Source organism: Suillus paluster (assembly GCF_016628075.1).
Source record: "Suillus paluster strain FC165 chromosome Unknown EDB91scaffold_10, whole genome shotgun sequence".
NCBI lineage: Eukaryota > Fungi > Basidiomycota > Agaricomycetes > Boletales > Suillaceae > Suillus > Suillus paluster.
The window spans coordinates 529,081-556,699 of NW_024537570.1; the positions used below are offsets into that span (position 1 = coordinate 529,081).

Below are 27,619 nucleotides of genomic sequence, written 5' to 3' on the forward strand. Positions count from 1 at the left end.
ATTTGTCAGTGTAGGTGAGGTGTTCAAGCACACATAGCGCTAGTGCGCCATCCTTGATTATACGGATAAATTCGTGAAGAAGGTTATTGAGGAAACTCTTCGCGTGGGGAAACAACGACCAAGAAGCTAAACAGGAATCATACGAAGTCACAAGTGGGATTTTCAAGTGCCCGAGTTGGCCTGAAGGCAGTTGCTGCTGGACGACGTTGAGGCTGCGTATTGGTTCTAGTCAAAAGGACTTCGCAAGTAAAATTCACCTAAAAACGCATTTCGTACCAGGCTCCTTCCCACCTCCGCTTTGAGTGTAGAGGGGCAATATCCGGATTCCGAGGGAGAGAGAGAGAGAGAAATTCTATATTTATATACCGCAACAAACAAAGTGAGCTGTTAAGACGCGGTGCCCTGTTAGGGCTGTGCTGGGGAGTGTTGTAACAGGGTGAGGGATGTAGGTATAGTACGAATAGCCAAGCGGTCCGCGTTTGATGAGTTTTGGTGTGCGTGTGGGCTCGTTTGGTGTCCAGGCTTAGTATAATATGATACACTTTCTCTCCTTCCTCCTCCTTCTGATCTCTCCTCGTCTCCTCCTTCCCTCGTCACTTCCTTCTTTGCCCTTACTCAGGCTTCTGTCCCTCTCCTTTCTTCCCAGTCTCCTTCTCGTTCCAGTGCGACCTTCTTTAATGCGCTGGATTCTTGAATAAACTTCGCTAGTGCCTTTATGCCCTTCTCCGTACCCAAAATTTCGTTGAGTATGATGTTGTGTGATACCTCACGCAGATGGATGCGTTGTCGCGCAAATAGTGGGCAGTCACGTATGATATGTTCTCGTGTTTGACGTGGTTCTCCACATGGGCAGAGGGTGGGTTCGGTTGGAACGAATGCAGCGTAGTATTCTCCCATGAATCCGTGTCCTGTGCGGCATTGTATAAGACGGCCGTATACTTCTCGAGGAGTGTGAGTGAAATGTTGGCGGGGTTTGAGCGTTGGTGGGAGTCGATTTGCGAGGGCGAAGCGTCCAGTCTGTGCTGCCACGTCTCTATTCCAACTCTCTGTCCATTTCTGCAAGATCCCTTCCTTGTTTCTTCGGCGCGCATTTGCATAGGTCGAGTGGTACGAGTCGTTACGTCCAGTGGCTTCTTTTGCAAGCTCGTCGGCACGTTCGTTGCCGATGATGTTGTGATGTCCTGGGATCCATGCAATTTGGACATGATGGAGGGGGGATGTGGTTAGGTAGTCTTCGATCGAGCGTCTGATCTGTAATGCAATGTATTGTGAGGGTCCGGGTGCAGCTGCATATGCAGCCTGCACCACAGAGTTGTTATCGACGTAGAAATGTAAATGGGTCACCTGGGAATTTTGCGCGAAGCTGATAGCTCGCGATATTGCTCGAAGGAGCGCTACCATCTCTGCATCATACACCTCTGCTTTGGGACCCATTCCTTCCTGACCCCAGAAGACTTCTCTTCCTCTGTGATAGCCGGCCCATCCTGCTCCAGCTCTTTCCTCCTCTCTGACTGATTGTTTCGATCCGTCTGAGTAAACGAGAAGGTGCGTGTCCTCCGTTCGTAGATTACGAGCGGTTTGTATGTGCGCTTTGGCGGCTTCTTTCTTGCCTCCTCTTTGCTTGTCCGAGATCGTTAGGCGGCCGCGGTACGTTTCCTTCGTGTTTGCCCAAGGTGGCAGCGCAAATATGTTGATGCGTTCCGCGTTCGGGGATGCTCGTTTTGACAGACGGGTGAGTCTGGTCGATTTTGGTGGTTTGCGGCTGCGAGGACGGTATTTGTCGGTGGGAAGAGCGGGTGGGGGGTCAGCGAGGTTAAATTGTCGCCAGGGTTGATCAAGTCTCTGTAGGATTGGGTTGAACGAGGGGAGTTTGAGTAGTCGAGTGGCGGCGTTATCGTTTGCGTGTTCGAGGAAGAGGTTGATGGGGGGGATTGATGTCTCTATTTCTAGGGCCTTTATTGGGGTGGTTCGGAAAGCGGCACAGATATGTCTAAGGGATTTGTTTTGGACGCGGGTAAGCATGTTTGCATGGGTTTTCACGCCCGTCCACCAAACGGGGCTTGCGTATGTCATTACACTGCGGACACAAGCCGAGTATACAGTTCTCAATAGTGATTGCGAGAGACCTCTTACCGTATTTGCAAGCATTTGTAGTCCTTGGGCGATATTTTCCGCTTTGCCTGCCAGTTCACATACATTCCTGCGAAAAGAGAGTTTAGAGTCGAAATATATACCAAGCCATTTGATACAGTCACGGGGGTTAATTGTCACCTGTCCTTCGTCACTAGGCAGCAGGATAGGTGGTCGATCCGGTGCACGACGCCATGTGAAATGGATGAGCTCAGATTTGTCAATTTCCGCCATCAGTCCAGCTTCGCGAAGCCAATTGTTCACAAAAATGAACTCCTCCCGGAGTATTGCGACATTGTTCTCCAAGGATGGAGAGGAGACATATAAGTTTCCATCATCGATGTAGCATGCTAATGTGGTCGGTGTGGCTTTGTCCGGGCGTAATTCACGAGCTCGAGTTTTCGCATTGTAGGCTTCGTTTAGTGGGCTTGTGCAGATAATCGAAAGGGCCGGTGATATTGGGGATCCTTGAGGTATACCGTTTTCAACTGGTTCCGATGGTGACAGTACTCCGTCCAGGCAGATTGCTGCTTGTCGTTCGCTGAGGAAGGATTTCACCCACTTTACCATAGGGAGCGGTAGGTGCTTGTCCCGAAGTATTCGGAGTAGCCGTGTATGATTGACGAAGTCGAAGTATCCTTTGATGTCGAATGTGATGCACGACGTGACAAGTCCGTGATTACGGGCTGCTTCGATATCATGAACGAATGATAGGGCTGCGTCGACTGTGGAGCTTCCTGGGCGACCTCCGAACTGTGAAGAAGGTACCAGCAGATATTTTGCTGTGAGATATGCTAATCTACTTGCCTGTACGCTTTCGAGGACTTTTCCAAGACATTCCTCTAGCTGGATTAGTCTATAGGCTCTCGGGTTCGAATAGTCTGGTTTTCGGGGCTTGCGCAGGGCTACTGCGATTGTGCGTCGCCAGGCGATGGGATGGTAGCCTACATTTGCGCAGCGTGAGATTAGTAAGTAGATATATTCCGATGCAACCTCCCAGGCCCATCGGAGAGCCATGTAGTTGATTTGGCTGGGTCCAGGAGCTTTTTTGCGATTTGGTCGGTATATACCATTCTTCACTTCGGCATATGTTATGGGTTCCCATGGGATGTCATCCGGGAGGTCCTGTTCTAAATCTGGTGCAGCTAAGTCTAGATTCGGGGGCGGTTGGAACAGTTCACCTCGTAGTGTAGCACACTTTTCCTCATGTGTTATTGCCATGTTTTGACCGTTGTTTCGTCTGAGTGGTGGCGTGGGGTAGTTTCTTATCCCTTTGGGCCATCGAGTGAAATTCCAGACGTCATCGGGAGTGGCTTTTCCCAGAGTCTCGTTTGCCCACTGTCGTTTAGCAAGGCGTGTCTTCCGTTTGAACTGATTGCGTAGTTGGCGGATCTGTTGGATAAGGTCGTGGTCAGCAAAACCTGTATCGATGAGATGTTGTCTAGCCCTTTCACGAGTTTCTGCAATGCGGTTGAGTGATTGCGTGAGGTCGGGAGTCCACCATGGTTTCGCATGTGCACTAGATTTGTAGGGTACGGACGATAAGTCATCCAACTGTTATTAACCTATGTTAAAAATCAAGTAGGATGCGTAGGGTTATTAACAAGCATGTTATTAACATGTTATTAACAGTCACGTGACCTAAAATTTGAAAATTTCGCTACAGCTACTACCAAAATTCGTCCCACTCGTTGTCCATGCCTTCTAGGTCAGCATCATCCTCCGTAGCATCACCTTGAGTGCTACACAGGCCGTTGATAGGACTTTCCTCGTGTTCATCAGACAAGGCCTTGGTGACAATTAGTGCGTGAAGGTTTGCATCTGCTTCAATGTCGAAGGCTGAATCCTCCGCCGGTTTAGCCGCTAGTGTCTCATCGAGCCAAGTGCCTTCTTCGTCTTCAAGGATTTCTTCCTGCTCATCTGTGCCCACAGATAGATAGCTGCCAGTGGTTTCATGGCTTCGACGAGCAGCTGATTGTTTGGGTGAGGAAATGATGGAGTCAAGATCACAGAATGAAATGTCTGGATGCTGTCGTTCAACCATTTTCTAAGGGGCATGAGTTATCAATACAGGCCACTGAATAAGACACTGACCTTTGGATCATACATATGCCATTGTCGAATCTGAGTCATGTCCACCAACGTCTGGACATGTTGACAGTTCCTGGCTGGTGTATTCATCCTCGTGAATACCGACATTGTTCATTCCTCGGGCACAGATGAGGGCTTTATTGAATAAATTTTTCTGCGATACACTGGAGATAAAGCTTGAGTTATGAGTAGTCAGGACTGGCTGAAACTCACAGCAAGTATGGAGCCTTCAGGTATCTTCGTCAAGTGAGTCCAGTATGAGAGGACGTCCTGACCAGCATCCATCATTGTGTCAAAAGGGTATTGTCCTTTCACATAGCGCTCAAACTGGCGAACGAAAGCTTCACGAACATCAGCAGCTGTTTGTCCTTTGAGTGTGGGGTTGTGCTGGGACTCATTAGGTTGATGTTTGGTGAGGAAGGCTTCTGCCTGTCGCCAGTTGCTTTGGACGTCCAAGAGAGTATAGGCTTGGTGCCAAAACGTCAGAATCCAGAATGGAAAAGGTTGTTCGATGTCGGCATGGGCATAGATAATAGACCGGCTACCACCCGATATTGCATGTTGCACCCCTTCTAGGAGCTTGTGCAGAACCGCAAGCTGGGGAAGCGGCTGCGTGCGGAGATAATCGAGATATAAGCTGTCCTCAGGTGGGGAGTCAGTGCTAAAGTATTTGCACAATGGCGGAGCAGTGGTAATTGAAGCTGACGGGAGTGAGAATTGAAGGAATGACGAGACAGACAGATTCTTGTCTGGGAGAATAATAGATTGCACTGATACAGGAATAATGAGAATATCATCTGAGGCTTTTGTGTCGATGATGTCAGCCATTTCGAGTGCTCGACTGGTGCAAGAGGGAGGGAAAACAAGTTGAAAACTTCATTGCGAGACACTCGAGTCCCATGTCAGACAACAGCTTGCTTCTCTGCAAGATTTGCGTTGCAAACTTCTAAGTCAATGATCTGCGAGGAACAGCAGAAGGTCGGAAGGCGACTCACAAAGACTATGGGGGTCAATAGACTTATTAGCACCATGTCACCCCCCCACGGCCGTGTGCCTGTTATTAACATGTTAATAACACACCTTTCTTAGCAGTGTTATTAACAACCCACTTTTCGTCCGTACCCTATAGATTTGCGGATGGGGACCGAGCTTTCTGTTGCTTGCACCAGTGCATCTTGTAGTGCTGTGGTAGCTCTTTCAATATCATCAATATTAGGAAGAGTTGAAACACGTAGCGGTATCCATGCGTCTTCTCTAGGGTACGGACGAAAAGTGGGTTGTTAATAACACTGCTAAGAAAGGTGTGTTATTAACATGTTATTAACATGTTAATAACAGGCACACGGCCGTGGGGGGGGTGACATGGTGCTAATAAGTCTATTGACCCCCATAGTCTTTGTGAGTCGCCTTCCGACCTTCTGCTGTTCCTCGCAGATCATTGACTTAGAAGTTTGCAACACAAATCTTGCAGAGAAGCAAGCTGTTGTCTGACATGGGACTCGAGTGTCTCGCAACGAAGTTTTCAACTTGTTTTCCCTCCCTCTTGCACCAGTCGAGCACTCGAAATGGCTGACATCGTCGACACAAAAGCCTCAGATGATATTCTCATTATTCCTGTATCAGTGCAATCTATTATTCTCCCAGACAAGAATCTGTCTGTCTCGTCATTCCTTCAATTCTCACTCCCGTCAGCTTCAATTACCACTGCTCCGCCACTGCGCAAATACTTTAGCACTGACTCCCCACCTGAGGACAGCTTATATCTCGATTATCTCCGCACGCAGCCACTTCCCCAGCTTGCGGTTCTGCACAAGCTCCTAGAAGGGGTGCAACATGCAATATCGGGTGGTAGCCGGTCTATTATCTATGCCCATGCCGACATCGAACAACCTTTTCCATTCTGGATTCTGATGTTTTGGCGCCAAGCCTATACTCTCTTGGACGTCCAAAGCAACTGGCGACAGGCGGAAGCCTTCCTCACCAAACATCAACCTAATGAGTCCCAGCACAACCCCACACTCAAAGGACAAACAGCTGCTGATGTTCATGAAGCTTTCGTTCGCCAGTTTGAGCGCTATGTGAAAGGACAATACCCTTTTGACACAATGATGGATGCTGGTCAGGACGTCCTCTCATACTGGACTCACTTGACGAAGATACCTGAAGGCTCCATACTTGCTGTGAGTTTCAGCCAGTCCTGACTACTCATAACTCAAGCTTTATCTCCAGTGTATCGCAGAAAAAATTTATTCAATCAAGCCCTCATCTGTGCCCGAGGAACGAACAATGTCGGTATTCACGAGGATGAATACACCAGCCAGGAACCGTTAACATGTCCGGACGTTGGTGGACATGACTCAGATTCGACAATGGCATATGTATGATCCAAAGGTCAGTGTCTTATTCAGTGGCCTGTATTGATAACTCATGCCCCTTAGAAAATGGTTGAACGACGGCATCCAGACATTTCATTCTGCGATCTTGACTCCATCATTTCCTCACCCAAACAATCAGCTGCTCGTCGAAGCCACGAAACCACTGGCAGCTATCTATCTGTGGGCACAGATGAGCAGGAAGAAATCCTTGAAGACGAAGAAGGCACTTGGCTCGATGAGACACTAGCGGCTAAACCGGCGGAGGATTCAGCCTTCGACATTGAAGCAGATGCAAACCTTCACGCACTAATTGTCACCAAGGCCTTGTCTGATGAACATGAGGAAAGTCCTATGAACGGCCTGTGTAGCACTCAAGGTGATGCTACGGAGGATGATGCTGACCTAGAAGGCATGGACAACGAGTGGGACGAATTTTGGTAGTAGCTGTAGCGAAATTTTCAAATTTTAGGTCACGTGACTGTCAATAACATGTTAATAACATGCTTGTTAATAACCCTACGCATCCTACTTGATTTTTAACATAGGTTAATAACAGTCGGATGACTTATCGTCCGTACCCTAGTCTTCTCTATCCGTCAGTTCTCTCATGAACGCTCCTTTCCATGCTTTGATCGTGTCTTCATCGATATCTTTCCAATTGAATCGTTGAGCCGTGATATTCTCGATGGGGACACGTTCATGGTCTAGTGTCCATGTGAGCGCTGCGTGGTCTGATCCGTAGGCTTTACCGTAGTCGATTGACCAGTCCTTGATCGTGTCGAGTTCGTATGCTCTGTCGTTGATGAATGTTAGGTCCAAGACCGACGAGGATTCACCGTCGTGTGCGAAGTATGTTGTTGCTCCACGTTCGTTTAGCATGATGAATCCCTGGTCAGTTAGCCAGTCAACGAAAGCTTCTGCACGAGGATTGGGGTTCTCAGCTGTGTTTGACCACATTGGGTGGTGTAGGTTCATATCTCCCGAGATGATGACCGGTATTCCGTTTGGTAGTTCGATGTTGAAAAGACGGTCTGCTGACCAGTTCAATGGATCCTCGCCTGCTTTCTGGTTGTACATATTTACAAGTATTGTAGGCGGATGTGTTCCTTGGTTGATCTGTAAAATTTGTATGTCAGCATCCATTGCGAGATCAGAACGAAGGGTAACCATGAAGTCAGGTCTGTTTTTGATGTATGCCATGACTCGAGGAATGACATTCGGGGGAACAGACGGTAATGGTAGGATTGGTTGCCATCCGGTTAACGACGCTGGGCCCTTTGTGTTATTTCCGATGTCACCATACCATGGTTCCGTTATGAGCAGGATGTCATAATCACGGACGGCGTTGTTGAGTAATGCGTGGCAGACTATATTTGAACGGTTAGTGTTGAGTTGAATCATTTTTATGGGTTTAGTATGGACTATCATTGCCATCCATCCATATTGTTGTCGTTCATTGGTTGTGGCGTTACGATATGGTTCTGGGATGTTGATGGTGGGGTTGGAGTCCGGGTCTCTGGAGGTGCTATTGGATTGTTAGCAGTTTGAGGTCGACGTGCGCGTCGTCCCCCTTGGATACTTGGTCGTGGGTCTCTTGCAGATCCTTTGGTTAGTATATGAATGGGGCATTTGGTTGAGTCTGCCGTGTGCGCTTCTCCACAGTTTGCGCATTTAATCGGTGAGTGATCACATCCTTTTTGTGCTTTGGCCGTGTTAGGGCACAAATCGCAGGTATGGAATGGTTCAGTGTGGTCGCCTGCACATACTCGACACTTGGGGGGGTTAATACATTTGGACGTATGATGGTCGAAGGACCAGCATCGGTTGCACTGACGAACAGGTTTCAAATCTTGGAAGCGCGAGAAAGAGGCGTACCGTCCATATAAGAAGACTCCACCGACGTGTTTGAGAAGGTAGTCGATTTCTTCCTGTGATGAGACCGTTAACAGCATGGTTGAGTGGTATTTGTGTTCAAGGGTCTCCGGCTTCGCCATCCACGAGGGTTCTGCCGTGAAGTTGATGTTGCGTATACTGGGGTTGTTAGTTTTCATCTCATAGATTACTTCTGCTCCGGATCGTGGTTCGAATTCCATCATGTCTTCGGCATCGGACTTCCCTGTGTCTACACTGTTGAGAAGAACACGGAACCATTCCTTGTCTGGTGTGGCTGCGTAGTTGGAGTTTCCGACAATTAAGTCTGCGAAGGCGTCTTTGAATGGAAGCAAGTCATCTGCTGTGTAATCCGGATGTGTAATAACGATACAGTTACCTTTGGTGTTCCATTTTATGCCGTTGACCGTAACTTTCGTGACCTCCTTGAGTCTTTCATTGATCGCTTCTACTAATCCTCGGTCTTTTTGGCGTTGTGTAGGGTCCGGAGGAGTTTCGATGTGGAGAATGAGTCTAGAGGGGTGGTGTCGGGTTAACGGGTTGTTTCGGCGTCGGTTCTCTTGTTCTGTTATCTTAGTTGAGTTTGTCTTGGTCTTCGGAGTAGGAGTTATGGTGGGGCCATTTGCGATTTGAGTACGGGGGTTTTGACTGGTTTCCGGTTTATTGCCTTGTCGTAGTTCCTGGACATCTTTGACGAGTTGGTTGAGGATCGGAATTATGTCGTCAGGATTGTTTCTTGGTGTTTCAACCGGTTTAGGGGGTAGGATGGCCTGTGTAATTCTTTGAGCAGCGGTAAGTATGTTATCTGGGAACTTAGCGTGGATTGATATGTTGTCTAATGCCTCTGCGGCTTTGATAAGATGATGGTTTAAGTCAGTGATCCATCCTTGCTCCGAACGGGTTTCACTGTAGATGTCCGTCTCCATTTCCGAGTCGTATTCGCGTTGGGCTACATTGTTTACCATAGCCACGTGTTCTGTAGGACGGCGTTTGGTCTGTCTCGCGGTGTTTGGTGAGGCCGATGGAGAAGTGGTTGTTTCCAGTCTACGTTTGTATCCTAACCCTCTACGTGTGGGTGTGATTGGCATGTAGCTGGCATTGGTTGGTCTGTATGGGAATTCTGGGGGTGGGAGGGGATCGTTGGGCTCTGATTCATCCCACGCCCGACGTTGCTGGAACTCCTTCATATGTTGTCTGGTGTTACTAAGGGATGCTGCTTGTGAATATGTTCTTGCTGATATACGTTTGTCAAGGTTTCTAGCTATGCTTATACTGCCTCCTGGCTCGTCGCCCATGTTCTGTTGAACCGTGGGAAAAAAGCAGATGGTGGCGGTTAAAGGTCAAAAAATGCTCAGTCCGGATTCCGAGGGACTTAGACATATAGACATTTGAGACATCACGTGCTATAAGAAAAATTCAAACCCAGCACAAGATATGTCGCTGGCATGGAGCAAGTTATTTCGTTGGGTATGTCATACGGAGCTATCGCTGGAGGAGAGTCGGAATCACATTGATACCGATCAGGTTAGACGCTGACTTTAAATCACTTGTTGGTTATAAAGGTTGCTCCTAAGTATCATTGACATAGACGAAGCATAAATTCCTAAGTTAGAGCTGCGAAGAGAGATATACTATGAGGCTGATGTGTGGCATAGAGTATAAAGTAACTATTATAGCGGAAGTCCGTGAAGCCCAATATCATCATTCTGCGAAATGTGTGGTCTTACTATGCAAAGGCATAACAACACTTCGGATCCACTACTACTTTGAGAGAAGATATAAGGGCAACATATTCTGCTCGCTGGTCATCTGTCGTCATCACTCCAGCGCCGAAAATCAGGCTCTCCAGGGGACAATTTGACCGTACCAAGAGTGCCTTGAACTCCTGATGAGGGCATGTTCGTATACGCCGAGCTTCTAGCATGCGTAAATTGGGGAGTGATAGAGAATTGAACAGGCCGGATAAACGGTTTGTGGGGGCGTAGTTATGATCGATGCGTAAGGATTGAAGTTTAGTGTGCGTGAATGGCTCCAATGCCTGTATATCGTCGAATGCTGTGCGAATCGTTAACGAGGAGAGGTTGGGACACAGATGGAGCAAGTGGAGGACTGCATTGGGTTGATATATCGCAATTTCGACATTTTTCAGCTGCGGCCATACGGGATTGAAATACGATAAGCGCTGGAGGTCGAACACCATTCCCATTACCTTGAGACCGTGTAGAGTCAACCCCTGTCCCGAGATAGATTGTGCAATAGCTGGTATAGCATAAGGTTCACAGATGCTTATGGTCAGATCCTCTAGTGCAGGGAGGTCTGTTAACAGAAGTTCAGGGTGTCGGAAAAAATGGATAGAGAGAGACGAGATTTGATTGTTGTAGGGCTGAAGAAGGCTTCGAAGCTTGGTCAAGTGATGATCGAAGTATTTGAGTTCTAACGAGAGCGGACGCCCTCGTGATCGCTTGAGCCACGAGTCATAGTAAAAAGCCGCCCGCTGCAAGTCTCCGCTCAAAGACAGTCTGCACCACAAACTGGGTATGCCGACAGCAATCTCCCTCCATCGTCGGCATATTCGGGTCAACAGCATAGGAGCTATCTTCGGTGCGAGCGACAAGTGCTTCGTGTCTGGGAGGCAGGAAACGAAAATGTGGGACATGACTTCAGTTGGCAAGCGCCAGAGAGCCGATGTGAGTCCCTTGTGCAAATTCATGGACCGAGTGATCTTGTCCTTCTCCTTAACAAGTTGGTGGCGAAGATTTTTTATACTATCCATGATGGTTTGCAGGTCTGAAATTTCGTGCAGAATTGTATTCAACTGCTGCTGGCGTTCGGTGACGATGGCACTGATGCTCTGGTCTTTGAGCTCAATGGCAGAGTGATCGGTATTGGGAATGTTGGAATATGGGGTATCGAGGTTTTCAGGAATCTTGTCATCGTCAATTAGGCGGCCGAGGCATCAGATATATCGGAATGGTAGACATACGATCGCTTGTGAACGCGCGAGCTGAGGCGAATGGATATTATTCTCAGATACGAGTACGTATAAAAAGTTCCACTTACGATGGTTTGCAGCGCACTGATGGTATCTGGGATCGAGGAAAGATGGACCTTTGAGTTTGCTATCTGCATGTTGTTTGCTATGGGGCGGCCGAGGTCCGTAGCACTGCGATACAACTGTGGTAGGGTATTAACAGCTAAGGAGATAGGAGCTAGGCTATCTGACCCACGGTGGTCAGTACTCAGTACTCAGAACTTGTGAGTAATAAAACATACATACTGGCAGTGCACACCTTTTCTGGAATGTCGCAGGTAGGTTCGAGCGTAGGGAGAATGGTCACGAGTCTGCTCACGTCACAGGTGGGCAAAACCTGACCATGACACAGTGGGGAAACAGACATTTTACCACCTTTTGCCGCCAGTGAAATTACAATCGAAAGGTAATCTAGAGTGCTCTGGAATGCTCTAGGCTAGGTCTAGAATGCTCTAGCCAGGTCTAGATCTGCTTTTGATTGAAATCTTGCAAGAGGCAAAATGCTTGAAACCCCCGATATGTGTGATCAGAAGTGATAAACATGAAACCAACGTGACACTGGAGCCTTACAAAATCGAGTGAGTACGCGGTATCATGCCGAGTGCCTGTCGAGGTCCAGCATTTCGAGATACACAGCTACGCGCCTAATGGATGTTAACCTTCATAAAACTTTCAAAGCCTGTACATAGCGCAAATAACCTACTAAGTAGTAGCATGGATTTACATGAAATCAATCGCCCTCTTACGAGCACGCGGAGGTCCGCTTTCCTGTCCACCAACGTGACCACCCTTGTTGTCAGGGGACAAATCAACAGACAAAACCTTCACGATATCCGGCGGAGGCTTCTCAACCCACATATCTTCACCTTCACCTCCCTCTCGCTCCTTCCGTTTCTTCTTCCTCGGCCTCTCGCTATCCCAATCCCGGTGTTTTGGACGTGCAGCAGTGAGGGATAGCGACTCCCCGCCATCCTCGTCTACATCAAAGGAGACAAGCGCGCCGCCCTTGGAGCTCTTCTGTTTCTTGCTTTTCTTTTCCTTCTTCTCCGTGTCTTTCGTCTTGGAACCCCTGGGTATGAAGGTAGGTTTGAATGTGGTCAAGTCAACGTCTTCCACAATAGCATTCGCTGGTGGTGCTGGCTTGACCTCCGGGACCGGTTCAGACGGACCGACTGGTACAGAAATAGCTGCTGCTGGGGGTTCGTCCGCCTCGTCAACATCATCCATGCGGTCCTTCTCCTCGTCACTATCCTCATCATCGCTCGCAAAGATCGCTTTAAAGATATCCATCCCAGGACGCTCGTACGTGAGCACGTCATCCCCCTGCCCATCATCTTCCCCCAAGCCAATATTCGCAAAGTCGCGCTTGGAATTCCCAGAGCCCCCCCTCTCTACCTGCGTCGTCCCGCTAGCAGAACCCGCTAACTCCTCTGCTGGCGTGGTGCCTGTGAACTCAGACGTCGCAGCTGGCGCTGACGGTCCAGGTGTATCGGCAGGCATCTCCAGATTCGGATCCTTGACGCCAAAGCGCTTACACAGCAGCCGCGCAGGTTGCCACGGACGCACCTCGCGCGTCATAGTACCATACATACCCAATCGAGCAGCATGCACCTTTGGATCTTCCTCCTTCACTTCCTCCTTCGGCTTCTCCTCCTCCACATCCATACCGTCCGCCCCCTCTTCCAGCTGTGTAGCAGGCGTGTGCAGGCCCTCAATGATCTTGGGCCCGAGATCCAGTACAGCGGCACTTGTAAACCGCCCGGCCATGACGCCAGAGACGGGGCGAAACAGCGCCGCCGACTTTGCATAATCGCTTTTCTCTCTTGCGAACTCCTGGGGTGTCTGCCCTGGCTTCTGCGTGAGCGGAGCGGCGTCTGAGCCAGGGTTGGCGTGCGCGCGGAGATAGGCGGTATACCTTGCCTGCTTGGGGGGGTCAGTCGTGAAGGGCTGGAAGCCCTGGAGGGCGGCTTGGGCGATGTGTGGCTCGGTGTGTGAGATGATGGAGGGCGTAGGGAGCAGTGGTCCTGGAGTGGGTGCGTCGGGCGTGGAAGTGGGGGCAAAGCGGTTTGCAGCGATATTCTTGAGGCGTTCTTGGTCTTTCTTGGAGATGTACTCGAAGATGGACCTGGGTGCGGAAGGGAGGGGAGTTTCACCGAGCGCTGCTCCTCGCTGTCCACCATAGCATGTGAGCATATAAGATCCGTAGGAGATGATTTTTATCATACCTGGTTCGCAGAGATACCTGCTTTCCATTTGGCGTGGGTCTGAGGTTGTGACGCAGGAGGAATAGCGGCATTCTCTTTATCGTTTGAAGGTACTTTCTCCTCCCAAACGCGTTTGGGATTTGGCGTCCAATCTTTAGGTATATCTGGTAATGGGAAGCTGGCAGTCATGAATATCACACCATGGCCACCTGCATAATGAGAGCTACTAACCAAAGGTCTTCTGCCACGGGTTTATCAGATATGACGAATCCATTCAAAGGCGGTCTTCCATCTCGAAACGTTGTTTGTCCGGTAGAAGGTCTCTAGAATTCATAAGCTGAACCGTAATGTCCCAACTCCCTTGGATAAGGACCTACTTGAGGTTGCGCTGCCTTCCCTAAATTCCGTGCACCTTGCGTGCGGGAACTCATAAAAACACGCTCCTCATCGTGCGCATCATTCGCATCGTATGCGTGACGATTCCTACCGTGCATCTGGGAGTGCTCATAGACATCTACGTCATCTTCATCCGCATCGTTAAGTGCGCCGAGGCCAAACCCGCCTGTCGCCACGAGTCAGGGTCAAAAGTTCGCATACAGCAGCGAGAACACGCGCCAGCTAAACGTGGGCCAGTGGGCTGTTTTGAAGTCTCGGGTGTAACACCCAAGCCCGCATGCAGCCCTAGCCCAGGGTCGTAACCCATGCCATGAAAGTTACCCTTCCTCTCGATGATGATGAGCGGTGTATCTCGAGGGGCGTACATGTGCTTCTTCGCTTCTTCGTCTACCTCGTCGGAGGGCGCGTCTGGGTCGCGGCCAAACGCTATTTCACGCTGACGCCATGTTATTCGCGGGCCGATACCCTGCCCGATGCGCCAGCCCATCTTCTTGAGAATGCGAGCGCCTACAGAGTCTTTTGGTGCTGGGAGGAGAGACTGCTCGAGTGCAAGGGTGATTGCGCTGGGCGGCCAATGAGTGATGTATCATATATGAGGGGACAAATTGGTGCGCACTCTTTTTCGCCGTCGTCGGCACCGTCACCACGCTTGCTCATCTCGGCTTGTGTACCTCCCAGTAAATCCATCTGCTCGTGCTCATCGACAAGCTTTTGGTCAGCACGCATATCTGTGAGGTCTTCTTCGTCCATGAAGTCTTCTGGGCGGGAAGCACGGTTCTTGTGATTGGCCCTTTCTGACCGGGAGGAGACGAATGTTGACGGTGTCCATCCTGGAGTAGAGTGCTAAGAGGAGTGCTGCGTAGAATTTTCTGGCGGAGGGCATACCTTCCTTAGAACCCACTGTATTAAAGTACCCAGCAGAGAAACCGCCGGTAAAGGCACCATGCAACCTTCTCCGACCCTTCTCATCGCGCACCTGAAAGATATCTCGAATCTGGATCAAAACTACACGCAAAAGAACTTACCTCCTGCTTCCATAACGGCACGAACTCGCCCGTGTCTTTCGACTTTTCGAGTGGGGGCAGCGGGGTGCCGATCTGTGGTGGTCAGGGAGGGTTAACAAGTTATTTGGACGGGACAGGGTCTACGCACAAGGCAGAAGTTCTCGTTTGCCTTTCTGCTGGATGTATCGATGCCTAGGTCGCCGAGCTTGCGCTTCAGCCTCGCTGTGCTCATCGTGGTCCTTCGTCACTGTTAGACTTGTCCGGATTAGTAACCCTAGGTATTCCTAATTATAATAAACGCTAACCACAAGTCCTTGTCAGAATCACTCTGTTAGAGCCTGGACAGCAGCGTTTATTTCCCAGTTTGTTTCGCAGTTTATTTTATTTACCACGACATGTACAAATAAATGTGACAAGTGGCTGCATCACGCACATGCATGACATCATACATAACATCGTACGGCAACCATGCCTCCAGCCAAAGAGCACATCCAGCATTTCCATCTTCTGCGAATGGCAGCGGCAATGGTTGCTCAAGTCATTGTGGGCATTGTAGTTGCCTATATGACTCCGTTTCTCGATAAAGAGCCCTACCACACCTCAATCCTCACTGGGCGTGCATGGGTGCAAGAGCTCGTCAATGGGCATCCCAACCGGATCAAACATGAGCTTGGCATGAGGAAGAATGTATTCTGTGCACTTGTACAAGAACTTAAGGCGTGTGGGCTATGTGATTCAAAGTATATACTGCTCGATGAACAAGTCGCTATATTTCTCTACACCTGTGTGACAGGGCTATCAAGCCGTCATGTTGCGGAACGCTTCCAGCACTCCCACACCACCATTCAAAAGTATGTTCACGGTGCGGGATATTTGTCGTAGCCTCACACATGTCGCAAGATATTTCAAGAGAGTCCTGCTCGCATTGTCTTCAGCCCCGTTCTACAACAAATTTGTGTTTCTTCCACTGGAGGATGCGCCTATACCAAAGGAAATATTGGAGAATTCCAAACTCTTCCCATACTTTTCAGGTGCACTCGGAGCCATGGATGGTACCCACATCGCATGTTGTCCGTCTACGGAAGAACGTCAACTGTCACGGAATCGCAAAGGCGGCATCAGCCAAAATTGTCTCGCCTGCTGTTCCTTTGATCTCCAGTTCCAGTACATTCTCAGTGGTTGGGACGGATCGACCTCAGACTCGACTCTCTACAATAACGCCCGACTCACTGATCTATACATTCCACGTGGACGGTACTATCTTGCAGATGCAGGGTTTGGGATATGCAGCACACTTCTCGTTCCATATCGCAGTGTTCGATACCACTTGGCTGAATGGGGCCGAGCTGCCGTTCGGTGAGCAACATTCACTATGACCGGACAAATGAATCTTCTCATGCAAGACAGGCCCAAAACATCCCAAGAAATCTACAACCTTCGGCATGCACAAGCTCGAAATGTCATTGAGCGAATTTTTGGGGTTCTCAAGAGACGGTTCGTCATACTCGTGCACCCACCAGAATATAGCATGTCGACACAAGCCCGAATCCCCCCAGCACTTTGTGCTGTCCACAACTTCATCCGGATTCACGATCCAATAGAAATAGAAGAATTTGCCGATGAAGATGTTGTTGACCTTGATCTGGGTGAGCCAAGAGGTGATCTTGCTGAAGGGCCAGCCGACCGTGCAGAGAGGCAACAGGCAACCGAGAACAGAGATAATATTGCAGCCGCTATGTGGGGGGACTACACTAGAATTTGCCGTGCTCGTCAGAATGCAGTGGGACAGTAGATGATGCTGCAAAGTCTACACTAGCTACTATAGAACCTGCCGGTTAATATGTTTGATTTTTCGGTTGACAAAAGACTTCCTTGGTCCGTCATCAAGCATGACCATATAGGCATCAGCGGCACTGACATCCATCTGAAACGCTTCAATAAGCGCCGCCATACTATCATCGTCGAGGTGCTTCTCTAGCTCCTGTGCACGCCGCATGGCTGCCTGCTTGCGCTGAGGTGACAATACTACCAGTGCCTGTGTGACGGTAGATGAGGATTGTGATTGTGAAGTTGTGCGAAAGACGTCGGTGAACTCAGCAAATTGATCGTTGATCGCATAGAGCGCTGCTGACGGTCCACTGACGCGCTGGCGTTTTGATGATGGAGCAGAGGTGCCAGACCCAGAAGCCGTGAGCGATGGAGTCATCGAAGACGCAGCTATGAACTTGCGCTTGACAGGAACTGGTGGAGGAGTTGCTTCCCAGGGAATGATATCATCTTCATCGTCATCGTCACCCTCCACCACCAATGGTTCTCTGTCAACCGCCACCCCACCATCAACACCTGCGACCTGCTCCACCAAGTCACCGTGCACCAAGTCAACAGGTCCATCATCCTTCAAAGCAACATCCTCAGGTATTTCTTCATCCACCAGATTATCGCCGTGAGTCAGATTATCGCCGTGAGTTGGATTATCGCCGTGAGTCGCCTGTCCAGATTCGAAGGTTTCTTGACCAGCATGAAAGGAGTTGGTGCCACGTGAGAGTTGCGAATGCATGAGCTCGTCCACCTCATGAAAGTGTTTCCAGCCTTTGTTGCGAAATGGCTTTGTATCAGGACGTGTCTGGAAAAATAGTTAGACCGCTGGCAGATGATAGTCATATCGCCGCACTGCAAACACACCTTTGCAAATGCTGTCCATCGTGCAGCATCAGCTGGACCAATATTCGCACCCGACTCGTCATCCCACGAAAAGCCTGACTGCGATTTGATGTCGACAATAGCAGCATGCTTTTTCTTGCACTGGCGGCATGTAATCAGCTGGCGCAATTTGGGTAGAGTGGTCACACATACCGAGTTCCACTTGTTTTTACAAGACAGCCCATCCCTATTATTTGCTACATATTTCTCCTTCGCGATGCCGTCTGGTGGCTCCAGTAGATGATCTGCTGCACCTGTAAATGTTGTCTGCTTGAAATTGACGCCATCTCCACCTTCTGCACGATGAATTATGAGATATTCGATGAGGCGGGAGGTCTCTTCAACGGTCCAGTGAGCAGACGAGCCAGAACTTGAAGTTGCGGCATTGTTCGCAGAAGCTGTAGGCTTCTTCCTCGGCGCCATGAATAATAATTAACTGGAGATCAGAGCCGACGCAGATGTCACACAGACTGTCACTGGTCGTCACACAGACCGTCACTTGTTGCCACGCCACATACAGAAACTAACTGCAAAACAAACTGGGAAATAAACGCTGCTGTCCAGGCTCTTAGGCTAATTAGTCTCCCCTAGACAGACCATAGACGAATAAAGATAGTCGTTCCTTCTATACTATGTATACGTTTAGACTCTATCATTTACAAAATAAAGTTGGTGTGGAAGGCGTTGCACGCCTTGCTTCCATGCACAAAGGAATCGGATCGTGCGAAGCAATTCTCGTAGACCAAGCCATCCGGTCTTTTGATGAGTTCTTCCATCATCAATTCTGCTCACGAGTTTTTATCAAATTACCACCGTAGTGGACTGTCTTCGCAGGCATGGATGATATGTGCCTAGTTCAAGTGCCCGGCGCCACTTACAGAAGGTTGCAGATTGGTTATTTACATTTCGTAAACTCATCGCAGCCGCTCAGTCGCCTCAACATATTGGGGGGCGTGATAATCGTAGGACTGTAGATCTTATAGTCTGTTCAGAAGACTAGGATGACTGAACTTGTCGTTCATATGCCACAAATGCTACGACTTCTTCCACCGATGGTTGACTGGCACGAGGCAACCAGCATCGTTGTATGAACTCCCAGTGCGCCGGCTCTATTTGCGACTCCCTGGGAGGCTCCGGTTTCTTCCCTCTGATGACCTGCCCCAACACTACATTATCCTTTCTTCACATTGCAGTAGGGTTCTTTGCCAGTCAATACCTAATGAAGCATACGCAGATTGAACAAGATCATTCGTTCGATAATTCAAGCAACTAACCTGCAAGGCAATACTGCCAAATGAGTATATGTCACACTCGGTACTGAGCGAGGCGGATGCCTCATCTTTATCATCATCATCCTCTGGCACTCATCATCGAAGTCACTGCAGTCGAGTGAATGAATATGGATGGTCGGTGTGATGTTTTGTTCGGAGGGAGAGTCAAGTCATGATGACTCGGTTTCAATGATTGTGGTATGAACTGCCTGTCTTGCTGTAAATTTATGTAAGCTGCTTCTATGGGTGCAGACGGAAGGGATCGACTGTATTACTATATCAGACTTAATCCTCGTCAATCTCAACTACTTGTCCGGGTTGTCCCTTGTTACTCTAAGACATGCTACGCGGTCTACATAGCGTTCAGCAAAGCCACGACTGTTTGTAAGTCCATTGTTAGCTCTCGCCGTTCTCCCACTGCTAATTGGGCTATGTAGGTCCACAAAGTTGCTCACGAATGTCTGTTACTTGACCACCTATGAGCACTGGAGCAGCGACTGCACCAGCACTGGTCTGTACTCTACTGAGCATTGCTAATCAACATATCGAAGGCCAACCACACTTGCGGTGCAACTCCAACCGCCGAGGCACCTACCTGCATCTCAGCACGTTGAATATTCATCTATAGGGTCTTCCACTGGCGATACCGCCGTCTGCCCTGACACGGCCACCCGAGCTTGAACTCAGATCACCTCAAGTTACCCGGGGTCGTAGCTATCATTTAAGAGCCATTCACCCTCTATGGTGCACGGAAGAATGGATTCGATAGCGAGGGAGCTGAACGCAGTGAGTATATCTATGGTACGTCTCTCGTCATGAGCACAATCGATCGTCATGCTCATTTCGCCTCTATTGCTTGCGTTTTCCTCGTCCAACTTCTCGGGCTATCAACTCGTTCAGACGCTACCTCTGTTGTGACTGCGCCACACGCTACTGTTACATATGTCCGCTTTATGTCTTGTCGTTTTGGCTTGCTGCCCAATACCTCCTCGTTCGTTTCTTCTTATCGATCCAGTGATTCTCTCTCGAATGATTCGTCTGTTCTAAGTTCACCGTATTTTCATGTATATGACTTGATCTCAAACATTGACAGTGTTGTCAGTCGTGTCCGTCGTCATGCCGGTCCGATCTAGCGCTGAAGAATACTGAACCTATGCTCAAGTTTAATCTTGTCACTCTTAGAAGGAAGAATGAACCGTGATCACTTGACGAGCGCGAGTCTACATTGTACAAAACAAAACGCGATAGAATGCGATTCGAGAAAATGGTGTTGAAACCCTACACAGTCTGCAACACTCAGCAGTTGAAGCCGAAGTGCTCGGTATAGTAGTACATCATGATAGCATGGGAAGGAGCATCGAAACTCTGAAAGCAAAAAAAAGCAGTCTACACCTCTCAGCAGTCAAGGGCGTGCTCGATATCGTACACAACAGAAGCATCGAAAGCAGAAAACTTGGCCCGATTGTCACGGTTTATTTCTTCAAGTTTGCAATCAAGTCCTTTGCTGCACTGCTGGTAAACTTCGAGTTCTAGGTTCAAAGAAGCAAGGGACGTACACATGCGATTTTGAAGGATGAACTCGAGAATCTTCTCCTTCAACTCCTCTTTCTCGTAGCCTCGATCAGTAACTTCCGTCGCGACTTTGATTTCCGGGGTGACTTTAATTTCCGGCGCGGCTTTCCGATTCCACTTGAAAATCTTCTTCCACTTCTCAGGCTCTTTCTTGTGCTCCTCAGGCTCTTTCTTGTGCTCCTCGGGCACTTTCTTGAAGCCCCGATCACTAATTTCCGTCACGACTTTCTCCACAGCGACAGCCATAGGAGATTTCATGTAATAGTCCACAGCAGACTTGATGAACTCCAGTTTATTGTCATACTCGAGGAAGGCGGAGTATTCGAGGACCATAATGGTAGCTGTGATGTGTTATTAAAAGTACAGCTGGCCATGCGGTCAGAAACTCACCAATGCCAGTCTGAATGATTCCATTCACAGTGGTGAACTGTGTTCCCTCGCCAGCCTATTGCACACCCTCAACAACTGTAAGGATCATTGTGGAGAAATTAACCCACCAAAGGCCGAAGAACAGACGAAATGTCTGATCTCCAGACAGTGTTCTAGTGATTGATATGGCAAAGTTAGCATTAGAACCATTGCAAACAGAACCATTACCCTCTGTTATGCAAGAATCATCAGGTGTCATTCTTGGAATTGTTAATGCAAAGACTTACATGCTGTTTGGTCAACAAGATCAACCATGGGATAACAAGACAATGTCCAAATGACTTACAAACTATCAAGGAGTCAAAATCAGATGATTAGCTGATGGATTGAACTCACAAGCTATGTAAAATCAATGAAATTGGGTGTGTCAGCACACCACTGATGCATAACAAGATGGGGGATAACATACACCCTGTCAACATACAATAAGTACAGGGATGGAATTACATGGGTATATGAAAAGGACTGACATGCTAAGGAAGAGTCAGTCAGAAAAAATCAACAACCAATCAGGAGGAGCTGTGACACAGCACTCACATTCTATACAGTGCACAACCAAGATGAGTGAACATGGAAAACAAGTTATGACAGAGGGATACTCAACAAGCTATACATGATGTGAGTGATCAGAATGTCTGATAGAATAGAAGAGACTTACATTAGGCTATTGCAGTCAGTGAAAATATGATCTTCAGTATCATGTGTCAACACAAGACATGATCATTAAAGACACCTACCATCTATTGAAGAACCAGGAGTAGCAAGGTATCAGGACCATCAGGATTGGCTCAGGACAAGAAACCATCAAGGCACTTACTTCCTGTCAACAGGCCAGGAGCAGCAAGAGATCAGGACCATCAGGATTGGTTCAGGACAAGAAACCATCAAGGCACTTACCCGCTGTCAACAGGCCAGGAGCAGCAAGGGGTCAGGACCATCAGGATTGGTTCAGGACAAGAAACCATCAAGGCACTTACCCGCTGTCAACAGGCCAGGAGCAGCAAGGGGTCAGGACCATCAGGATTGGTTCAGGACAAGAAACCATCAAGGCACTTACTTGCTGTCAACAGGCCAGGAGCAGCAAGGGATCAGGACCATCAGGATTGGTTCAGGACAAGAAACCATCAAGGCACTTACTTCCTGTCAACAGGCCAGGAGCAGCAAGGGATCAGGACCATCAGGATTGGTTCAGGACAAGAAACCATCAAGGCACTTACACGCTGTCAACAGGCCAGGAGCAGCAAGGGATCAGGACCATCAGGATTGGTTCAGGACAAGAAACCATCAAGGCACTTACATGCTGTCAACAGGCCAGGAGCAGCAAGGGATCAGGACCATCAGGATTGGTTCAGGACAAGAAACCATCAAGGCACTCACCCACTGTCAACAGGCCAGGAGCAGCAAGGGATCAGGACCATCAGGACTGGTTCAGGACAAGAAACCATCAAGGCACTTACTTGCTGTCAACAGGCCAGGAGCAGCAAGGGATCAGGACCATCAGGATTGGTTCAGGACAAGAAACCATCAAGGCACTCACCCACTGTCAACAGGCCAGGAGCAGCAAGGGATCAGGACCATCAGGATTGATTCAGGACCAGAAACCATCAAGGCACTTACCCGCTGTCAACAGGCCAGGAGCAGCAAGTGATCAGGACCATCAGGATTGATTCAGGACCAGAAACCATCAAGGCACTTACCCGCTGTCAACAGGCCAGGAGCAGCAAGTGATCAGGACCATCAGCATGAGTTCAGGTGCAAAAACCAGCATCTTACTAGCTATCATCACAAGAGAGCTATGGTGGAAGATATGAGTATGTTTCAAGTCTTAGCAGTTTAATATTTACCATTGGTTAGCACCAATCACAAAGTCATCATGATATTGTTATCTTACAGTGAGATATGGAAACCACTTAGCAAGGTCACACTGGTAGGCTTCAAGATCCCTTGAAAGTTGCAAGACTTGTTCATGAGCATGATCCACGAGTGTTCTACATGATGTTGTAATACAAGCAGGTGGACTTGCAAGTTTGCAACTCACCCAACAGCACACTTGATACAAAGTTCCAGATTGGACTGTTGTGTCAATGCTAGGCACAACCGCAATTCTTCGTCATCCAATGCAAAAGTAGTGCGTTCCACCAGGATGTTGCAGTTTGTGTTTGGTTCATTCATATCTGGGTCAGTGACTCATGTGAATGTTTACTGGACAAATCAATCAGAACTACTCACTTTGTAAGCGTACATAGCACTTGGGATGAGTGCGGTTTTTAGGGTCGCATAACCGATCCCAGACACACGTGTCGTTGAACAGTTCTTCGACACGTTGGGCAATCCTCTCTGAGCGCTCTTCTTTCGATAGCCCGACTAGTTGTTTCTTCAGTTCTCCGAATGCCACCGGACGGAGAGCTTCAAATTTGGTGAATACTGCAATTACGGGAACTGAAGAATTGTTATATAGTCCGAGCACGACGAGAAACACTGAAGTTGCAAGCTCACCATTCCCAGTATTGCACTCGGAGAAGAATTCCTCCTCCGACCGCTGGAATGTTCGCCAATGGTCGTCCATTGGTATACAATACCTGTATGACAGCGATGAACAAGCACAGAATGCAGGAGGGGGTCACTTACCAAATAGCATGCAGTCGCTCCTCCAATTTCGTCGCATTTGCACGTTCTGAGATAAATTTCTTCATCTCCTCGAATTCTTCTACAGAGCCCGCTTCGAAACCGCACGAGTCGTGAAAGACAAAACCGGGATTGCTTTTGAACACCATTTCGTTTGTGATCTCATGATCTCCACGCTGAGCATCTATCAGCGCATGCATGCTCATAGGGCAGATAGTGCACACACCAATCTCGAGCCTTCTACGACGGCGGCATCGATCTACTCACAAGTGATCAGCGCTTGATGCACGCATGCTATAGAACATACCGTACCTTCTCTCCTTTGGCATTGTAAATCTCTGGCTGTTCCGTGGTGTTGCAGACTTTCTGAAGAATGGTTGTTTTACCTGCATTCGCTCTGCCCAAGATCAGAACTCGGAAGCGCCCGATTGTCTTTCTGAGGTTCTCGGGGTTCATTTCAGTTTCCATCGGGAGAGCTTGATGTACGTCCTGAGAGCGGAGGTGGTCGTGCAAGCAGTGGGGAGTGACGCGGAACGAGATCGCAGCCAGGTATAACAGCGAACGAACACGAAGCAAGGGCTCCTATGACTCGCGACATAACAGGTACAAACGGCGTCTATTTCTCTGGACACTCGAATCTACTGCGCCGAGACGAAGTTCTCCGTAAATGCACCATTTATCAATAGTTCAATTATTCGTGCAATAAAGCACGAAATTTTAAGTACAGGACAAACGACTGAGTTATAAGATCGCTGATAGAGAGATAAGCTATAATATATCATCAGATTATGATAGAAATGACAGAACTTCCGTTTTCCCCACCTGTCTGGACCAAAATATCAATCTCTGTAAAGGTGCAGGCGTTCAGGCTCTTTCAGATCATAGCTCCTTGAGGCGCCTGGCAGCGCAAGCGTATCTCAGGGTATCCGTCCCCCTCTGGAACGGGAGAGATCCCATGGTGCTCGACTGGTTCTGCATGTCTGAAGTTCTCTCCCTGCGAAATGGTGGTGATGGTATAGACATAGAGGCTGTACAGGCGTGATGGAGCAGTGGGTGTTGCGCGTGTTGTTTGACCTCGGACATCGGTCACGCTAGTTGGTAATAGAAAGGCCGATAGACAGGTCGCAGCAGCTTGTGGGACTCGTAAAGGTTTGGTACACGCACCCGGACGACCCGATGAGTCAACTGCTCATCGTGCTGCAGAAACAGTCCATATAAATATGTTGTTATTGAGCATCGGGGAACACGTACCAGTAACCTCATGCTTAGTTCAAAGAGCTGGCACTTGACAAAACCAGAATCCTCGGAAACCGCTTCCTGAGCAGGATGCACAAGGCTTCTTGCGGCCTGACGTAGGATCAAATCACGGATATGTGCACCACTGCTTGCCTCCAATTATTTCCGCCCTGGTACCCACTATGATGAATGATGTCGTTCAGGCTGACTGCTCCTCGTACGCTAGGAGGATGTCCTGTGGCATAGCGAGGAACTTGTAGCTTGCGACGGATGCACGGAGACTATATCCCGTTGACGATCGTAATGTAAGTGATGAAGTGCATGGCCTGGGGCTGATATTGCAAACGAACAAATCCACGGCTCCACGTACGAGCGTAGTCTGTGCGAAATAACATGCTTTAGCAAGGATACAGTGAGTGTAAGGACTCGCGGTGCACGCCAAGACTTACTGCGCTTTGTGAAAGATATTTAGGACTCTGTTCTCTGGATCCAGGAACGTCGGCAGAACTGTGGGATATGGTGCTGAGTGCTGGGTGCATGAGTGCGAGATAATGTTTGCTGATGTCAGACCTCTTCCTGGGGGTGCCGATACCAATTTTGCCAGGCGAAAAAAACTGGGCGAGGTGACTGTTGTAGCCGTCCATGGCCTTCTGCGAGAAGTAGTGGGTCACCAATTGGCTGCGACAACTGGAGAGGATGAAATTATGCGTGTGGAATGAAGAGAAGCACCTCGCGTTGAGATCGTCGGGGTGCTCATTCGCTATAGGTTGACGCTAGCTAGTGAGAAGCGTAAGATAGCATTGAGGTCAATATGGAAACGCGACGTACTTCATTGACTACCAGTGTAATCAGCCGTTGGTGACCACCATATACACGAAGGGCAAATGTGAACTTTACCCGATGGAGCGGCGGTATGGCAAAATTAGTATTACAGGTGCGACCTGCCTCTGCAGATAAGCTTGTCTAATCATTGAAGTTTGCGATCGGTTCGTTTCAAATTCCATATTCAGCGGGAGGGCCCCTCCCAAAGATGAATGAACGATATGGTGGATATCAGTGAAAAAAGAAATACTGAACGCAAAGTGAAGTAAGGTTGTTGTCGGACCTCGTCAGATAGTTGTTTCAGGTTTTGGCCATTTCAGAAAACGAGAGGTTGAAACCAGTTGGACAATGATATCCTAGCTTCGATCAGTACAGTTGAATTGAGAGATTTGAACATACGACTCACTTGCCGACATATCGTAAGCTTAAACGACGTCATGGCTTGTCACAGCCTCCATGTTATAATATTTCGGGTCCGTGTCCGAGGATCGGTACGAACTCCAGTCCCCTTCCCTTGCTGTAATTATTGCAGCCCTTCTGGCGTGGAGAAGGACCCGATTGCAAGATGACCTGCCTTGTTGTCAATGGTGCTTGTATGCAATAGGTCCTCATGGACGAATTGAGGGCCCTTAATCAGACCCTGATTGGCAGGTGGCGGCCCATCTGGTAGGAGAAAGGCTATAGTGGAGGTAATTAGTGGGCCCAGAGTACGGAAGTAGGGAACGGACCGTCTCACCAACTCGGTACATGTTTGTTCCCTTCGCACAACTATCTCCTCCGAAGTCCAAAGAATGTTCGCGCGCAGAAAAGGAAGACCTGGCGGTCTAGGAATCCGGGACTTAGAAGTCGTGATGATGAGTGGTCGTCTGAGGAGATCCACGGGGCCCCGGAAAGGTGTCTGACATGGTTGACCTATAAAAATCCGGATCAGAGTCGAAGTGAACCAGACCTAGTGAGGACGTTGGAACTTCGAACGCTTGGAAATTGGTACATACTTGCAGGTTGGGGACGACAGGCTTTAACAAGGTTACCCGTGAACGTGGGCCCGAGCTGGCAACAAATTCTAATTATCACTGGCATGAAACCTCGATGCAGAGTTGAACCAGTTTCGACGTTCCAGTGATAATTAGAATTTAGCTGTATATGTTTGACGTGAACTGTTCCAACTTGCGTGTCTGGACCACCGTACATACGTGCCATATGATATCGAGTGCGGCAGCAGCGAGGATCTTGGTGGTAGACACAGGGTTCGTCTGGTGGGCGCAAGTGTTGCCGTGAATGCACACAGCGAGAAGTTGTTGGAGCCTCAGGCCTCAGCACTGTTCCGAAATTCCCACAGCGTTCTGCAGGCGCCTTAGCTAGTGTTGCCGCGATGCGAATCGAATCGAGATGGAAAATTCTGGTAAATCGATACAGTTCGGCACTAACGAGTTGAAACGAAGTGTACCTCCTTCGCCTCGCAATGTGGAAAAGAGTTGATACGGACCAGTAGTTCAGCCAATGAGAAGCTAGGGATTCTGCATGCCGCCGCCGACGTTTATTTGCAAGTGACTAGTACACGACGAGCAGATATACTAATTACAATCAATGTCCCTTGCATTCTGGAGCAACCCGTTAAGCTCGCGAAGATTCCCAGCAGCCATCAGCTCGTCAACTGCTCTGGGAGTTACAGGTCCAGATAATGTGTAGTCCCGCTCGTCAGCTACCAGGTCCTCTGTAAAATTGAGGCGATCTTGCTTGTAAATAAACTTCAGTACTTGTAAGTTGCTGCGCCGTAGAGTGCAGGTCTCTTTGCTGGATGAAAATATGCACTCGGAAGGCACAGATGAAGCTTGAGCAGGCA

The 27,619-nt window shown here is 48.8% G+C and overlaps 11 protein-coding genes across 11 annotated transcripts; 4 read left to right on the top strand and 7 right to left on the bottom strand.

Annotated features, from left to right (window-relative positions):
• Positions 1-3,799: 3,799 nt before the first annotated feature.
• Positions 3,800-4,336, bottom strand: EDB91DRAFT_1048103 (uncharacterized protein; the record flags this gene model as incomplete). Its single annotated transcript, XM_041313367.1, has 2 exons — positions 3,800-4,177; positions 4,238-4,336. The coding sequence occupies 2 exons, from the start codon at positions 4,334-4,336 to the stop codon at positions 3,800-3,802; spliced, it is 477 nt and encodes a 158-aa protein (XP_041180440.1).
• Positions 4,337-4,568: 232 nt separating this feature from the next.
• EDB91DRAFT_1115355 (uncharacterized protein) lies at positions 4,569-5,057 on the bottom strand (the record flags this gene model as incomplete). Its single annotated transcript, XM_041317925.1, has 1 exon — positions 4,569-5,057. A coding segment is annotated over exon 1 (393 nt), but the record flags the coding sequence as incomplete, so codon positions are not given.
• Positions 5,058-6,295: 1,238 nt separating this feature from the next.
• On the top strand, positions 6,296-6,547 carry EDB91DRAFT_1115372 (uncharacterized protein; the record flags this gene model as incomplete). The annotated part of the gene is made up of 2 exons (XM_041317926.1): positions 6,296-6,401; positions 6,451-6,547. Coding segments are annotated over exons 1-2 (172 nt in total), but the record flags the coding sequence as incomplete, so codon positions are not given.
• Positions 6,548-6,566: 19 nt separating this feature from the next.
• Positions 6,567-7,037, top strand: EDB91DRAFT_1048419 (uncharacterized protein; the record flags this gene model as incomplete). The annotated part of the gene is made up of 2 exons (XM_041313400.1): positions 6,567-6,599; positions 6,660-7,037. Coding segments are annotated over 2 exons (411 nt in total), but the record flags the coding sequence as incomplete, so codon positions are not given.
• Positions 7,038-10,033: 2,996 nt separating this feature from the next.
• EDB91DRAFT_49244 (uncharacterized protein) lies at positions 10,034-11,953 on the bottom strand. Its single transcript, XM_041327455.1, has 4 exons — positions 11,760-11,953; positions 11,547-11,704; positions 11,470-11,490; positions 10,034-11,412 (listed from the first exon to the last, which is right to left on the bottom strand). Exons 2-4 carry the CDS (start codon positions 11,613-11,615, stop codon positions 10,213-10,215), a joined length of 1,290 nt encoding a protein of 429 aa, XP_041180444.1. The 5' UTR covers positions 11,616-11,704; positions 11,760-11,953; the 3' UTR covers positions 10,034-10,212.
• Positions 11,954-12,162: 209 nt separating this feature from the next.
• EDB91DRAFT_1115387 (uncharacterized protein) lies at positions 12,163-15,465 on the bottom strand. The gene is made up of 10 exons (XM_041317927.1): positions 15,427-15,465; positions 15,270-15,376; positions 15,143-15,214; positions 15,003-15,093; positions 14,734-14,947; positions 14,337-14,680; positions 14,099-14,283; positions 13,953-14,044; positions 13,743-13,899; positions 12,163-13,686 (listed from the first exon to the last, which is right to left on the bottom strand). The coding sequence occupies exons 2-10, from the start codon at positions 15,351-15,353 to the stop codon at positions 12,238-12,240; spliced, it is 2,688 nt and encodes an 895-aa protein (XP_041180445.1). The 5' UTR covers positions 15,354-15,376; positions 15,427-15,465; the 3' UTR covers positions 12,163-12,237.
• A 1,475-nt stretch (positions 15,466-16,940) lies between these two features.
• EDB91DRAFT_1263146 (uncharacterized protein) lies at positions 16,941-18,244 on the bottom strand (the record flags this gene model as incomplete). The annotated part of the gene is made up of 3 exons (XM_041324440.1): positions 16,941-17,744; positions 17,804-17,923; positions 17,975-18,244. 3 exons carry the CDS (start codon positions 18,242-18,244, stop codon positions 16,941-16,943), a joined length of 1,194 nt encoding a protein of 397 aa, XP_041180446.1.
• Positions 18,245-19,780: 1,536 nt separating this feature from the next.
• On the top strand, positions 19,781-20,318 carry EDB91DRAFT_1115393 (uncharacterized protein). Its single transcript, XM_041317928.1, has one exon. The coding sequence runs from the start codon at positions 19,908-19,910 to the stop codon at positions 20,223-20,225; it is 318 nt and encodes a 105-aa protein (XP_041180447.1). The 5' UTR covers positions 19,781-19,907; the 3' UTR covers positions 20,226-20,318.
• A 649-nt stretch (positions 20,319-20,967) lies between these two features.
• EDB91DRAFT_1115400 (uncharacterized protein) lies at positions 20,968-23,175 on the top strand. The gene is made up of 6 exons (XM_041317929.1): positions 20,968-21,005; positions 21,055-21,109; positions 21,307-21,392; positions 21,823-22,741; positions 22,985-23,081; positions 23,132-23,175. The coding sequence occupies exons 3-4, from the start codon at positions 21,307-21,309 to the stop codon at positions 22,739-22,741; spliced, it is 1,005 nt and encodes a 334-aa protein (XP_041180448.1). The 5' UTR covers positions 20,968-21,005; positions 21,055-21,109; the 3' UTR covers positions 22,985-23,081; positions 23,132-23,175.
• EDB91DRAFT_49360 (uncharacterized protein) lies at positions 22,426-24,375 on the bottom strand. The gene is made up of 8 exons (XM_041327456.1): positions 24,031-24,375; positions 23,945-23,977; positions 23,722-23,879; positions 23,323-23,672; positions 23,132-23,267; positions 22,985-23,036; positions 22,791-22,869; positions 22,426-22,473 (listed from the first exon to the last, which is right to left on the bottom strand). Exons 1-7 carry the CDS (start codon positions 24,184-24,186, stop codon positions 22,831-22,833), a joined length of 924 nt encoding a protein of 307 aa, XP_041180449.1. The 5' UTR covers positions 24,187-24,375; the 3' UTR covers positions 22,426-22,473; positions 22,791-22,830.
• Positions 24,376-25,910: 1,535 nt separating this feature from the next.
• Positions 25,911-27,100, bottom strand: EDB91DRAFT_49478 (uncharacterized protein). Its single transcript, XM_041327461.1, has 4 exons — positions 26,772-27,100; positions 26,351-26,688; positions 26,183-26,293; positions 25,911-26,132 (listed from the first exon to the last, which is right to left on the bottom strand). The coding sequence occupies exons 1-3, from the start codon at positions 26,974-26,976 to the stop codon at positions 26,222-26,224; spliced, it is 615 nt and encodes a 204-aa protein (XP_041180450.1). The 5' UTR covers positions 26,977-27,100; the 3' UTR covers positions 25,911-26,132; positions 26,183-26,221.
• Positions 27,101-27,619: the final 519 nt, after the last annotated feature.